Source organism: Carcharhinus amblyrhynchos, chromosome 6 (assembly GCF_965287045.1).
Source record: "Carcharhinus amblyrhynchos chromosome 6, sCarAmb.v2.hapA, whole genome shotgun sequence".
Lineage (NCBI taxonomy): Eukaryota > Metazoa > Chordata > Chondrichthyes > Carcharhiniformes > Carcharhinidae > Carcharhinus > Carcharhinus amblyrhynchos.
In genome coordinates, this window is record NC_137329.1 from 58,912,157 (window position 1) to 58,926,815 (window position 14,659).

The 14,659-nt window shown below is 43.1% G+C and overlaps 1 protein-coding gene across 1 annotated transcript in view; it reads left to right on the forward strand.

Annotated features, from left to right (window-relative positions):
- pamr1a (peptidase domain containing associated with muscle regeneration 1a) overlaps positions 1–14,659 on the forward strand; it is a 114,096-nt gene that overhangs the window by 27,353 nt on the left and 72,084 nt on the right. The window contains exon 4 of the mRNA XM_080191622.1: positions 14,485–14,599. Within this exon, the coding sequence (XP_080047748.1) occupies positions 14,485–14,599 (115 nt within the window). The remainder of the gene's footprint in view (positions 1–14,484; positions 14,600–14,659) is intronic.

A 14,659-nucleotide genomic window follows, 5' to 3' on the forward strand; every position in this document is an offset into this window, starting at 1 on the left:
AGAGTCGTAGCTGATACGCCAAATTTCCTTAGTCTTCTGAGAAAGTAGATGCATTGGTGGGCTTTCTTAACCATAGTGTTGGCATGGGGGAGCCAGGACAGGTTGTTGGTGATCAGAGTACCTAAAAACTGGAAGCTCTCGACCCTTTCTACTTCGTCCCCGGGAATAGCAAACCTAACCTGGTGCAGGGTCGTGTGCCTATGAACAATTCTGCAGGCGCTATTCCTGTAGTGGCATGGGGGTGGGAGGGGTTGTCCTATAGTTAAATAGCCAACAGGAGAGCTAGGTGTCCATTGATGCTACTGGCTGTTTGTTTTTAACCTAGTTTTTAAAGTTTGGCCTGCTTTCTCTTCAGGGCCATTCGACGATGGATGGTATGGTTCCGTCCTGATATGTCAAATCCCATTCAACTTCATGAATCAGGTGAACTCCTGCCTGCTGAAAGCCAGTCCATTGTCTGAGACTAGCACCTCTGAAATCCCACATGTCACAAATGAGGTGCGAAATTTCCCTGCTGTTTTTGTTGTGTTTGCCGAATGCACCCTATGCATGTCCATCCACTTGGAGTGGGCATCTACTATGACCAGGAACACTAAGCCCATGAAAGGGCACATGCAACCAAGTCCATGGTCTACTTGGCCATTCCCACATGTGTGATGCTGGTGGCACCTTCTGTCCTTGCTGGCATTCCTGGCACCGACCCACAAAAGCCACTATGACTGCATCCATTCTGGGCCACCAAACGTAGCCACTGGCCAACAGCTTCATTTTGGATACTCCTGGGTGGCTGTGATGTAGTTCAGCAGCATCTGGGTGGGAGAGGGAACTCACAATGTTAAAATGGCAGCGCGGGCTTGTTGGGCCGAAGGGCCTGTTTCCCGTGCTGTGTTGTTCTTTGTTCCTATCATGGCAAGCTTGACTTGGAACAACCACTCGGCATGCCACAGCAGTATTCCGTCTTCTGCTGTGAACTGCTCTTTCACTCCAGGCTTAAGGCTGTACTGGCCTTTCTGCTTCCCCTGTCAGTACTGTGTTATCTTTTGTGAGGTCAGGGTCCTTTTATGTCCAAAGATGTATATTATGTGCAGCCACTGAGATGGTATCCAGAAAATTCATAGCCGTTACATCTCTTATACTTGGGGTACCACCAATGGGGTGTCTGCTAAAAATAGCCTCTTTAAGTCATATGCATTTACCTCAAGATCTCCCAGCTGTGCTCCAATTGATAGTTACAAGATGCTAATACGCCCACAAGGGGATCTAAGACCATGCTAATGGTGGCATCATTTTGTCCTCTCTTAGTAATCCCAGTAGTGGCCTGTGACCCGTGACAATCATAAATTTCCATCCATAAAGGTATTGATGGAATTTCTTCACTCCAAATATTACCGCCAACCCTTTTCTTTCAATATGGGTGTATATACTTTTTGTTATAACCAAGGTCCTGGGGGCATTTGCTGTTGGGTGTCCCTCTCCATCTGGTCATTTATGTGCTAATACTGTCCTGACGCCATATGGAGATGCATCACAGGTTAACACTAACTCTTTTTTAGGATCAAAATGTGCTAATGCTTGGACAATGACAGCTGATGCTTTATTTTCTTCAAAGCAAGTTCTTGACAGGTGGACCATTCCCAAACTTAATCCTTTTTTAGCAATTGATATAGCAAAACCAAGATGGAGGCCCAGTTTAGTATGAATTTTAATATGAAAATGCTCACCAGCCCAGACTGGATGGAGGTGAGAGACAGGGCATCTTTATTTGCCCGCACCTGGTCCTCCAAAGGTTGTAGACCTGATGTGTCCACTTTTTAACCCAGATACGTCAATTGAGGTGCCAAAAAGATGCATTTCTCCCACCTTAAGCACACTCCAGCTCTTGAAAAATGACTAGGGACTTCCTCCAAGTGCTGTAGATGTCCTTCCTTTATTTTCACCTGTAATGAGAACGTCTTCCAGGTAATAATATTCCCTTAGTAGGTCCGCCAATTCCTGGAAGGTGTTTGTATCTGCTGCCTCTAGGAAAGTTAAGCTGCGAATAATGGCAAATGTCAACGGTTCACAAGTGGTCAGAAAAATGACCCATTGCTTTTCATCTGCCACAGTGTCATTCACTCTAAAAAAGTAATGCATTTGTTCCACATGTTGTGTCCACTCCTCCACAGCAGGATCAAAAGAGTCCAGTTTTCCAAACAGAGACATGATGTCTAGAGTCATAGAGGTTTACAGCATGGAAACAGGCCCTTCCACCCAACGTGACACAACACCCTTTCTTTTTAAATCCCTAAGCTAGTCCCAATTGTCCACATTTGGCCCATATCCCTCAGTACCCATCTTACCCATATAATTGCCTAAACACGTTTTAGAAGACAAAAATGTACCCACCTTTACTACTACCTCTGGCAGCTTGTTCCAGATGCTCACCTCCTTCTGTATGAAAAAAATTACCACTCTAGACCCTTTTGTATCTCTCCCCTTTCACTTTAAACTATGCTCTCTAGTTTTAGACTCCCCTACCTTTGGGAAAAATATTGACTATCGAGTTGATCTATGCCCCTCGTTATTTTATAGACCTGTGTAAGATTACCCCTCAGCCTCCTACGCTGCAGAGAAAAAAGTCCCATCCAGCCTCTTCTTAAAACTCAAAACCATCAAGTCCTATTCGCATCCTAGTAAATCTCTTCTGCATTCTTTCTAGTTTAATGATAACCTTTCTATAATAGGGTGACCAGAATTGTACACAGTATTCCAAGTGTGGCCTTAACAATGTCTGTACAACTTCAACAAGCAATCCCAACTTCTGTATTCAGTGTTATAATCGATGGAACCAAGCATGCTGAATGCCTTCTTCACCACTCTGTCTATCTGTGACTCCACTTTCAAGGAGCTATGAACTTGTACCCCTCGATCTCATTGTTCTGTAACTCTCCCAACGCCCTACCATTAACTGAGTCTTGCCCTGGTTCAATCTATCAAAATGCATCACCTCGCATTTATCTAAATTAAACTCCATCTGCCATTCGTCAGCACACTGGCCCAATTGATCAAGATGGCATGGCAATCGGAGATAACTTCCTTCACTATACACTATGCCACCAATCTTGGTGTCATTTCCAAACTTACTAACCATGCCTCCTATATTCTTATCCAAATCATTAATATAAATGACGAAAAACAGTGGACATGGCTCTGATTCCTGAGGCACACCACTGGTCACAGGTCTCAACCTGAAAAACAACGCTTTACAACCACCCTCTCTCTGGCTTCTGTCATCAAGCCAATTTTGTATCCATTTAGCTATCTCATCCTGGATCCCATGAGATTTAACCTTATGCAACAACCTACCATGTGGTACCTTGTCAAAGACCTTGTTAAAATCCATGTAGACAATATCAACTGCACTGCCTCATCTGTCTTCTTGGCTACCGCTTCAAAAAACTCAGTCAGATTTGTGAGACATGATTTTCCACTCACAAGGGGTGCTGACTGTCCCTAATCAGTCCTTGCATCTCTAAATGCCTGTAGATCCTGTCTCTCAAAATACCTTCCAACAACTTACCCTCCAGAGATATGAGACTCACCAGCCTGCAGTTCCCAGACTTTTCCCTGCAGCCCTTTTTAAACAAAGATGACACTTGCCATCTTTCCAATCTTCAGGCACCTCACCTGTGACTATCGTTGATTCAAGTATCTCTGCTAGGGGACCCGCAATTTCCTCCCTAGCCTCCCACAATGTCCAGAGATACACTTCTTCACGTCCCAGGGAATTATCTACCTTGATACGCTTTAAGACTTCCAGCACCACCTCCTCTGTAATATATACGTATTACTCAAGACATCACTATTTATTTCCCCAAGTTCCTTAACATTCATGCTTTTCTCAACAGTAAATACTGATGAGGAATATTCATTTAGGATCTCACCCATCTTTTGTGGATCCATGCACAGATTCTTAAAAGGTCCTACTCTCTCCCTAGTTACTCTTTTGGCCTTTAAGTATTTGTAGAAGCTCTTTGGATTCTCCTTTGCCTTATCCACTATAATGATCTTGTGTCCCCTTTTGGCCCTTCTGATTTCTCTTTTAACTCTACTCCTACACCCCCTATACTCTTCAAGGGATCCACTTGATCCCGGTTGCCTTTGCGTGTCATGTGCCTTTTTCTTCTTGACCAGGGACTCAATATCCTGAGTCATCCATGGTTCCCTACTTCTACCAGCCTTGCCCTTCACTCTAAGAGGAATGTGCTTACCCTGAACCCTGGTTAACACACTTCTGAAAGCCTCCCACAGACTCCCCCAATTAACTTTTGAAAGCTCATGCCTGATACCATCAAAATTGGCCTTGCCCCAGTTTAGAATTTTAACTTTTGGGCCAGACCTAACATTCTCCATAGCTATCTTAAAACTAATAGAATTATGGTCACTGGCCCCAAAGTGATCCCTCACTAACACTTCTGCCACCTACCCTTCCTTATTTCCCAAGAGGAGGTCAAGTTTTGCCCCCTCTCTAGTTGGGCCATCCACATACCGAATGAGAAATTCCTCCTGATTACACTCAAGAAATTTCTCTCCATCCAACCCTCTACTACTGTGGCTGCCCCAGTCAATGTTGGGAAAGTTAAAATCCCCTACTATTATCACTCTCTGTAATCTCCTTACATATTTGCTCCTCAATTTCCCACAGACTACTGGGGGGTCTGTAGGACAACCCTATCAAAGTGATTTCTCCCATCTTATTTCTCAGTTCTACCCATACAGACTCAGTGGCCGAACCCTCGGGTATATCACTTTTCAGTGATGTTTTCCCTAATCAGAAGTGCAACTCCCACTCCTCTCTGACCTCTTGTTCTATCTTTCCTATGGCATCTGTATCCTGGAACGTTGAGCTACCAGTCCTGTCCCTCCCTTAGCCATGTTTCAATAATTTCTATAACATCCCAGTCGTGCATAACCATCCGTACTCTGAGATCATGCCCTGAGGCTCATCAGGCCTCTTGCATTGAAATAAATGTAGTTTAATCTGGACTTCCCTTGTCTGATCTATCTGGTACTAGGATTACTGACACTGCCTCTACTACATAATGTGCTCTCATTAACTTCTGAAAATGCTTATAAATGGTTTACCCCCAAGCAAAACCAGCTTTTGGGTATGTGCGCCGTAGCCTGAAAGTACCCTGGAAGATGCGCCGGGGAACTCACACCACCAGAAGTCATCATGCAGGGACTGCATGTGAAATGCCTGAGAAGGTTAAATTTCTGATGGACTTACCCTGTGCCTAGAACTCTCCAAAATTCAATTTAACTTGGAGACTTTGGATGGTTTCCGAGAAAATGTAGGTGTTTCATAACAGAATATTCAGATCCCTCGTATACTCATATTTAAGTACTTCAATTGATAATACTTCAATTTGTTTCAATTTGTTATATTTTAACTGTGTTGTTCAATAAAATCTGTTTAAATAAAAACTACCTAGAATCACATCTGGAGCAAAACACCTTACGCTCACACTAATGCCAAAATCAAATAAAGGTGGGGACTTATGCTAACTCCATAACATACCTTGGAGTTTCTGATTTGGCCCTGAACTAAGGAAAAATAAACTTTTGCAGTACTACTAAGAATAAATAAACTGTGATTGTGTAATTGAGAATAAATAAATTGTAGTCGTGTTAAATAAATAAACTCAGTATAGGTACTTGGAGCAAATAGATCTGAATGTAGTTTCTATGGACAAATAAGATCGAATGTGGATACGAGAGAAAATAAGCACATGTTTAATTACTGGTGACAAATGAACAGAACTGTTACTGGTGACGAATAAATTCCAGCGCAGCTTTTGGGATAAGTAAATTGTAGCAAATGTATCAAATAAGAATATTTATTTACAAATGTAGCAAGTTTACAGCACAGGAACAGCCCATTCAGCCCACCCAATCCTTGTAGGTATTTATGTTCCACTCCAGTCTTCTCTGATCCTTCTTCACCTAAATTTATCAGTAAACCTAAAGTCAAATACTGACATCTTACGGTCAGCATTAGTTAGAATTTCCACAATAGTTATATTGATTAATTTAGGCTAATTTCTCATTATTGATCATCCTACTGTTTCACATTCTCCATCCCACTGTTCCAATACTTACAGCACCATTTTGACTTTGAGCATTCTACTACTTGTGTTGCTATGAGTATCAGACTGACAGCTGTTCCTACTTTAAAGAATTCATGGTGAAACATGATTAGCTCACTGGTATGTGCAGTCACATTTCATTGGTCCAAATTTGGAGCGGCATTATGGGGACAGGGCCTGGGTGGGATAGTTGGCTGATCAAGCTCAATGGGCCGAATATACTGTAAGGATTCTATGAATCTATGAGCATTGCCACAGTTCATTTATTTGTTATAACACTGCTGCAGTGTTTTTTGTTCCTAGTAACACTGTAACACATCATTGATGCCTAGTAACACAGCTACAGTTTATATATCCCAAGTAACACAGCTACAATTTATTTATCTCTAATAACACTGTGACAGTTTATTTAATTCTTGTAACACTGCTACAATTCATTTATTCCTTGTAACACTGCCACGAATCATTTATTCCCAGTAACACAGGTATGATTTATTTTTCCCTAGTATCACTGCGACTATTTATTTAGCCCTAGTAACACTGAAAGTCTATTGATGCCTGTCACAGTTTATTTATCCCGGGTAACATTCCTTTATTCCTAATCATACTGCTTCAGTTTATTTAGTCCAAGTAAAACTGACGCAGTTTATTTATCCCGAGTAACACTGCCGCAGTTTATTTATCCCGAGTAACACTGCTACAGTTTATTTACTCCTTGTAACTCAGTTACAGTTTATTTATCCCTAGTAACCCTGCTACAGTTTATTTGTTTCTAGTAACACTGATACCGTTTATTTGGCTTTTCTTAAATTTAGCCAATTTCTATTTCTCCTGTGATCTATCATTTTTCTCCACTGAGTTGAGCTCTCCAGAATAAATACTATTGAAATATAACCGCACTCAAAAATGAGCTAGTCAACCTCACCATGAACTCTTAAAAGTAGAAACAGCTGGCTGCCTGACCCTGAGCAATTGAGTTAAAACTGAATGCTTAAAATTGAAGGAATGTAATAAGCATTGTAACAGTGAGGTGGATAGTGGGGAACCACAAGATGGGACGTGAGAAACGGAGAGATGGAGGCTGAGAAATAGTGAGACAGAGTGAGAAACAGTGGCTTAGGGATTGCAAATCAATGAGATGGATAGATAACTTATGTTGTAAATAAATGTGATGACATTCTGGTTTGTCAGACCCTCGACTGAAATGTGATTTGTGGTGCGATGTACAACTCTACTTGCACCGGTGAGGACAATGTTATACATCTGGGCAGCATCTTGTGGAGGTGACAGTGGTTTTGACCAACTCTCAAGTCACCTCTTTTCAGGAAGGTTCACTGCATCTTGTGGGAAACAGACACTTGAGCCCAGGAGAAGGCCTATCATTGGATTAAGAACCCCAAGGGCCGAAGTCTTACCCACTGAGAGTTGATAATCTAGAAGGGAATTGCAGCTTTTCTGTCCTCAGTCTTTGAATGCTAGTCATCCGTCTCCACAAACAAATATGCCAGCCCAGCCTCCACCTGCTGCTGGGTTAATACAAGCAACAGCAGTTGAGATCTTTAAGTGGTTTTTGGTCTCTTAAGTGCTTCCATTACCAGTCTAGACTGAAAGAGATAATTTAATTTTAACTTCAGTGGAGGTGGGAAGGTGACAAGGTTCTTACTCACTACCTTTCCGCCCCATTACATGATCCCACCATCAAACCCATCACAGAGTAAGGCATGGGATTATTCGCCTAGAATAAAAATATATGGTAAAATGAAGCTATTTGCATAGTTGAGCATTTACTGACATCAAATACAACAAAAAATTGCCAAATTCTTTAGATTCATTCATGTTAAATAGGCTTCTGGCTTCTCACACATCTCCAATTTGCAGTTTCCACAATTGGCCTTCAGCTGTCTGAACTTTTTGCTTTCAAATTACTTCCCTAAATCCCTTTGCCTCTTCCCCTTTCTTAAAATTCACTTCATGTTCTAATATATCTTAAGGTGGTTTGGTTCCAAATTTTATTTAATAATATTCCTATGATGCACCTTCAGACACTTTACTCCAATAATGAAGCTCTTTCAATGCAAATTGTTGTTATAATGGGGTAGCTTTCTTAACTGAATAGTATATAACACAAGGATTCGTATTAATGTAAGTTTTACCACTCTTGATATATTGTTACAAGTGCAGGATTTTATAAAGTGGTTTTGTTATAAACTGTCTTTTTAAATGTAAATTGAAACAGAATTTTCATGGAGCAAGAGGCCCAGGATGCAAGCTATTGTAAGTGATAGATTTTACACCTTGTGACAAAAGAGAGGCAACTGATCTTTCTGGATACAGACTCAAAGAGCCAACAGATACCCAGAGAAGGACATAGACATAACTGTTGCCATGCAAAGCAAAATACTCTTTTTGTGTTAACTACTGAGCAGGATGTAGAAGGACAATGGAACTTGCACAGCAAGCAATTCTTGGAAGCCAGTGCACCAAATGTCTAGGTGGGTGCACACAGGGCTATGTCCCAAAGTTCCCAATGTGGACCCCATCACAGCCAACCTTATGGTCTCCACACCCACTATGGCGAGGATATGACAAGGGGGGCAACCCATCGAGGTGGTGCATGGCACCAGAGATGTTTTCGGTTTGCCATTGTCCATGGGAATTGGGACATGGGTTACTGGGAGGAAGTGAGGGATCCAGGATGGATAACCTTTTCTCTTTCTCTTCTCTCTCTCTTTTTTCTCTTTCTTTCTCTCTCTCTTCCTTCCCCCTTCTTTCTCTCTTTCTTTCTGTCCCTCTCTTTCTTTCTTTTTCTCTCTTTTCTTTCTCTTTTTCTTGTTCTTTATCCCTCTCCTTTTCTCTTTTGCTCTCTTTCTCTTGCTTTCTTTGTCTCTCTCCCTTTTTCCCTCGCTCTCTTTCTCCCTCTTTCTTTCTCTCTTTTCTCTCTCTTTTTCTCCCTCTCTTTCTCTCTCTCTCATTCTCTCTTTTTCTCCTCTGTCTTTCTCTCTTTTTTCTCTCTCTCTCTTTCTTTCTCTCTTTCTCTCTCGTTCTCTCTCTCTTGTTCTCTCTCTCTCTTGCTCTTTTTTCCTCTTTCTCTCTCTCTTGGTCTCTCTTTCTTCCTTGTCTCTCTCTCTCTTCTCTCTTTCTTTCTGGCTCTCTCTTTTTCTTTCTTTCTCGCTCTGTCTTTCTCCCTCTTTTTCTTTCTCTCTCTCTTTCTCTCTGTCTCTCTTCCTTTCTTTCTCTCTCTCTCTTCCTTTCTTTCTCTCCCTCGCTTTCTTTTTCTTTCTCTTTTTTCTCTTTCTTTTTCTCCCTTTTCTCTTTCTCGCTCTCTTTCGCTCTCTCCCTCACTTTCTTTTTCTTTCTCTTTCTCTCTCTCTTCCTCTTTCTTTTTCTTTCTCTCTTTTTTCTCTCTTTCTCTCTTTTTTCTCTCGCTTTCTCTCTCTTTCTCTCTTTTTCTCCCTTTTCTCTCTTTCTCTTTGTTTTTCTCTCTCTTTTTCTTTCTTTTTTCTTTCTCCCTCTCTTTTTCTCTTCCTCTCTCTCTGTTCCTCTCTCTCTTTCTTTCTCTCTCACTTTCTTTCTCTCTCTCTCTTTCTCTCTCTCTCTCTCTCTTTCTCTCTCTCTTCTTTCTCACTCTCTTTTTCTCTTTCTCTTTCTCCTTCTTTCTTCTTCCACCCCAGATTGCCGGGATGGCTCATGGGGGACAAGGGCTACCCACTGTGATCACGGCTGAAGACGCCAGTGAAGAGGCCCCAGACCAATGCAGAGACCTGCTACAATGTGGAGTATGCTGCCACCTGGTCCAATGTTGAGTGGTGCATTGACCTGAACATGAGGTTCTGCTGTCTGAATCGGTCTGATGGGGCCCTCTAGTACTGCCCCCTGAGGGTCTCTTGCATTGTAGTGGCTACTGTGCACGCCACAACCTGGCGCAGCAGTAGGGAGGCATCCTGGAGGAGGAGAAGGAGGACCGGGTGGACGTCCTTGAGGAGGAGGAGGAGGAAGAGTCCCAGGAAGGTGTGAAAGACAAGGCCAAGGGAGAGATGGAGGATGTAGGAAAGATGGCTGCAAGAGTTCGGCAGGGCAGGACAGCAAGTGAGGCACTCATCGTCGCATGGTTTTCCTAATAGGAGGCGTGATGCACGGCATCTCCAACATCCAACCAGCATTTCCTCCCCCACCCCACCCACTTGTCCACACACCCTGTCCTAAGGTACTCTAGGGTAATTGGTCCAGGCAGGAAGATGATGACGACTCGCTACCTGGCATGCTGTGATGCTGCCCAGCTTTTGCGGGGTGGTGGTGGGGGGAAGGGGAGTCAAAATGGCTCCCACTGCTAGCACTGCTTAAGGAGGCTGGTGGGGAACCCAGACCTCATCAGTGGTGGAGGCTGGTGACCTCACGATTTCAGTGGCAGTCTTGGAACTGGGGATCGCAGACTCAGTATCCTCAAATGGAGTGAGGAGATGCAGCTAAGGCACCCCATGTCTTGTATTCTCCCACTCCTTCTTGTTTTGAGCCATCTTCTCATGTAGGAACAAAAGGAGGGATTGAAAGTCTGATAGCATGAAGGCTGTGGGGTGTCAGAGTAGGAGCAGTTGATGGCATATGTCAGGACTGTGTTGGCAGGCAGGAGTTGTGACAGGGGTGCCAGAGGGGTTGAAGGAAGATGCTGAGGATTGGATGCTGTAAGACTGCATGGTGTCAGGGAATGAATCAGCATGGACATTCCACATGAGGATGGGATGGATACTCACTCTTGCTGCCCGAACAAGGTCATTCATTTTGTTTTGGCACTGCCTGTCGGTCCTCCGTGTCAGTGCGTGAACACTGACAGCCGCTGCCACTGCTTATCGGGCCATATTGTTGGCCTGACCCCTGGGTCTCTGATCGTCTCTGGGGAAGAAGATGGCCCTCCTCTCCTCCATAATATCCAATAGCTGTCCCAGGTCTTCCTCCCTAAATGGCAGAGCTAGACTATGAAGTGCCAACTTCCTGGCATGATTAGCTGTGTGTGCATCATTAGCGTTTAAGTGCAGCTCCTCCTTGTTAATGGTGCACAACTGCAGCCACTTAGGGCAAATCATGTGCCTGGTATGTTCATGCCAGTGTAATTCACGCACTTGCAGTGTGTGTCGAAAGATTGTGATGGGATGCATGCCTAAGGGACCTGCATGGATATGAAGAAATCATTTGAGAAGATTCCACCCTTAATTTCTGGACTATGCTCATCCCTTTCCATAATGACTTTGAACTTAGAGTTAGGGTATTCTGAAGGGGCAGGGTCAATAACCAATGGTTGTTGTACATGTCAGTACCAATAATATGGATAGAAACAGGAATTTAGGGAGTTAGGTAGTATATGAAAGAGCAGGACTTCTAAGGTTGTGATCTCTGGATTACTTTTGGTGTCATACTTGGCTCCAAAATTCTTGCCAATTGACACTTCGACCATTTGCCTGTGTTCATTCACTAGGATTAAGTCTAGCACTGCCCCATCCCTCGCAGGGCTATCAATATATTGACACAAAAAGCTCTCTTGGATGCACTTTAAAAATTCCATCATGTCTAATCTTTTCACACTAAGGTGATTCCAGTTAATATTGGTGAAGTTGAATCCCATACCACTATAACTCGTTCCTCTCACATCTCTCTGTGATTTGCCTACATATCTGTTCCTCCATCTCCCTCTGTTGGGAAGTCTGGGATGCCCCCAGCAAAGTGAGTTCTGTTTTTTTATTCTTAACTCCACCCATATGGCCTCTTTTGAAGAGGCCTCTAAGACATCCTCCCTCAATACTGCAGTGATTGCCTCTTTTATCAATAATGCAATGCCCACTCCTCTCTTACATCCCCCACTATCCCCCCATAACGCCTCAAACTTTGATTCCCGAGAATATTGAGTTGCCATTCCTGTCCTTCTATCAACCATTTCTCAGCAGTTGTAATAATATCATATTTCTACATGCTGATCAATGTTCTAAGTTCTTTCAACTTACCAGACAGGCTGTTTGCATGAAAATAGATGCAGTCTACCTTTCCAGTCCTCCTGTGTATCTTACTATGCCCATATGTTCTCTGCCTGCTGGACTGACCTAGTTTTCCTTTCTATCTGACTGAAACTCGTTCCCAACTGTACATCTACTCTGTGTCCCATCCCCCGGCTAAATTAACTTAAAACCTTGCTAACAGCACAGGCAAACCTCCCAGAAAGAATATTGAACTTGTTATGGTTCAGGTGCAACCTATCCAGCTTGTCCCATCTATCCCAGAAAATGTCTCAGCAATCCAAAAATCTAATGCCCTCCTTCCTACACCATCCCTTTAGCCATGCATTCTTTGATCTATCTTCCTCAATAGAACATGACACCAGAAGTAATCCAGAGATCACAACCTTAGAAGTCCTGCTCTTTCATCTACTACCTAACTCCCTAAATTCCTGTTTCTATCCATATCATTGGTATTGAGATGTACAACGATCATTAGCTATTGACCCTGCCCCTTCAGAATACCCTGCAGCTGCTCTCAGTTGAGAATGTGGCGTAACATAAAGTATCTTGGTTGTGATAATTATTTAGAACATAGAACATAGAAAAGCTACAGCACAAACAGGCCCTTCACCCCACAAGTTGCGCTGATCATATCCCTACCTACTAGGCCTACCTATAACTCTCAATCCCATTAAATCCCCTGTACTCATCCAGAAGTCTCTTAAAAGACCCCAACAAGTTCACCCCCACCACCACTGACAGCAGCTGATTCCACTCACCCACCACCCTCTGAGTGAAAAACTTACCCCTGACTCTCCTCTGTACCTACTCCCCAGCACCTTAAACCTGTGTCCTCTTGTAGCAACCATTTCAGCCCTGGGAAATAGCCTCTGAGAATCCACCCAATCTATACCTCTCAACATCTTTATAAACCTCTATCAGGTCACCTCTCATCCTTCATCTCTCCAAGGAGAAAAGACCGAGCTCCCTCAACCTATCCTCATAAGGCATGCCACCCAATCCAGGCAACATCCTTGTAAATCTCCTCTGCATGCTTTTAATAGCTTCCACATCTTTCTTGTAATGAGGTGACCAGAACTGAGCACAGTACTCCAAGTGGGGTCTGACTAGGGTCTTATAAAGCTGCAGTATTATCTCCCAACTCCTAAACTCAATCCCTCGATTGATGAAGGCCAGTACACCATATGCTTCCTTAACCACATCCTCTACCTGTGAGGCCAATTTAAAAGTCCTATGGACACGGACCCCAAGGTCCTTCTGATTCTCTACACTGCTAAGAGTCTTACTCTTGATATTATATTCCTTCATCCCATTTGACCTGCCAAAATGGACCACTACACATTTATCCAGGTTGAAGTCCATCTGCCACTTCTCCGCCCAGTCTTGCATCCTATTTGTGTCATGCTGCAACTTCTGACATCCCTCCAAACTACCCACAACACCACCAACCTTCGTGTCATCAGCAAACTTACCAACCCATCCCTCCCCTTCCTCATCCAGGTCATTTATGAACATTACAAACAGCAAGGGTCCCAGAACAGATCCCTGGGGCATTCCACTCCACTGGTGACTGACCTCCATGCAGAAAAAGACCCATCTGCAACCTCTCTCTGCCTTCTGCAGGCAAGCCAGTTCTGGATCCACAAGGCAACAGTTCCTTGAATCCCATGCCCTATCACTTTCTCAAGAAGTCTTGCATGGGGGACCTTATCGAACGCCTTGCTGAAGCCCATATAAACCACATCCACCGCTCTTCCTTCGTTGATGTGTTTAGTCACATTTTCAAAGAATTCAACCAGGCTCATAAAGCATGACCTGCCCTTGACAAAGCTGTGCTGACTACTTTTGATCATACTAAACTTCTCTAAATGTTCATAAATCCTGTCCCTCAGGATCCTCTCCATCAACTTACCAACCACTGATGTTAGACTCACTGGTCGGTAATTCCCTGGGCTATCCCTGTTCCCTTTCTTGAATATAGGAACCACATCCGCAATCCTCCAATCCTCCGGAACCTCTCCCATCTCCAATGACGACACAAAGATCATCGCTAGAGGCTCTGCAATCACTTCCCTCACCTCCCACAGTACCTGGGGTACATCCCATCTGGTCCCGGTGACTTACCTATCTTGATTTAATTAGGTAAAGGAGAAATACTTTTTCTGTCATTTGGCATATTTGTTGTTGTTGAAGAAATATTTAGTCAATGTTAATTTTAATTTCTTTGTTTTAGTAAAAGCCTTGAAAAGTGAAATTTTGTCATGAAATTCTTTTAATCAATCTCTGGGAAATTTTTCTCTTTTTAAAAGATATTAGTCTCTGTGGGGCTTATAACAATGTTTTTCTGTTTCCAGAATGTGGAGCTGTTATAAATGCGTCAAGAGGGCAGATTGTGTTAGAGGGATACCCCAGCAACTCTCACTGTGAGTGGACAGTGTCAGTGAATCCCAGTTTTGGGATTGAATTAAGGTAGGATTAATGTTTGTTACATGTATTTTGTGTTTTTATATTATGGGGCAGTTTTGTGTT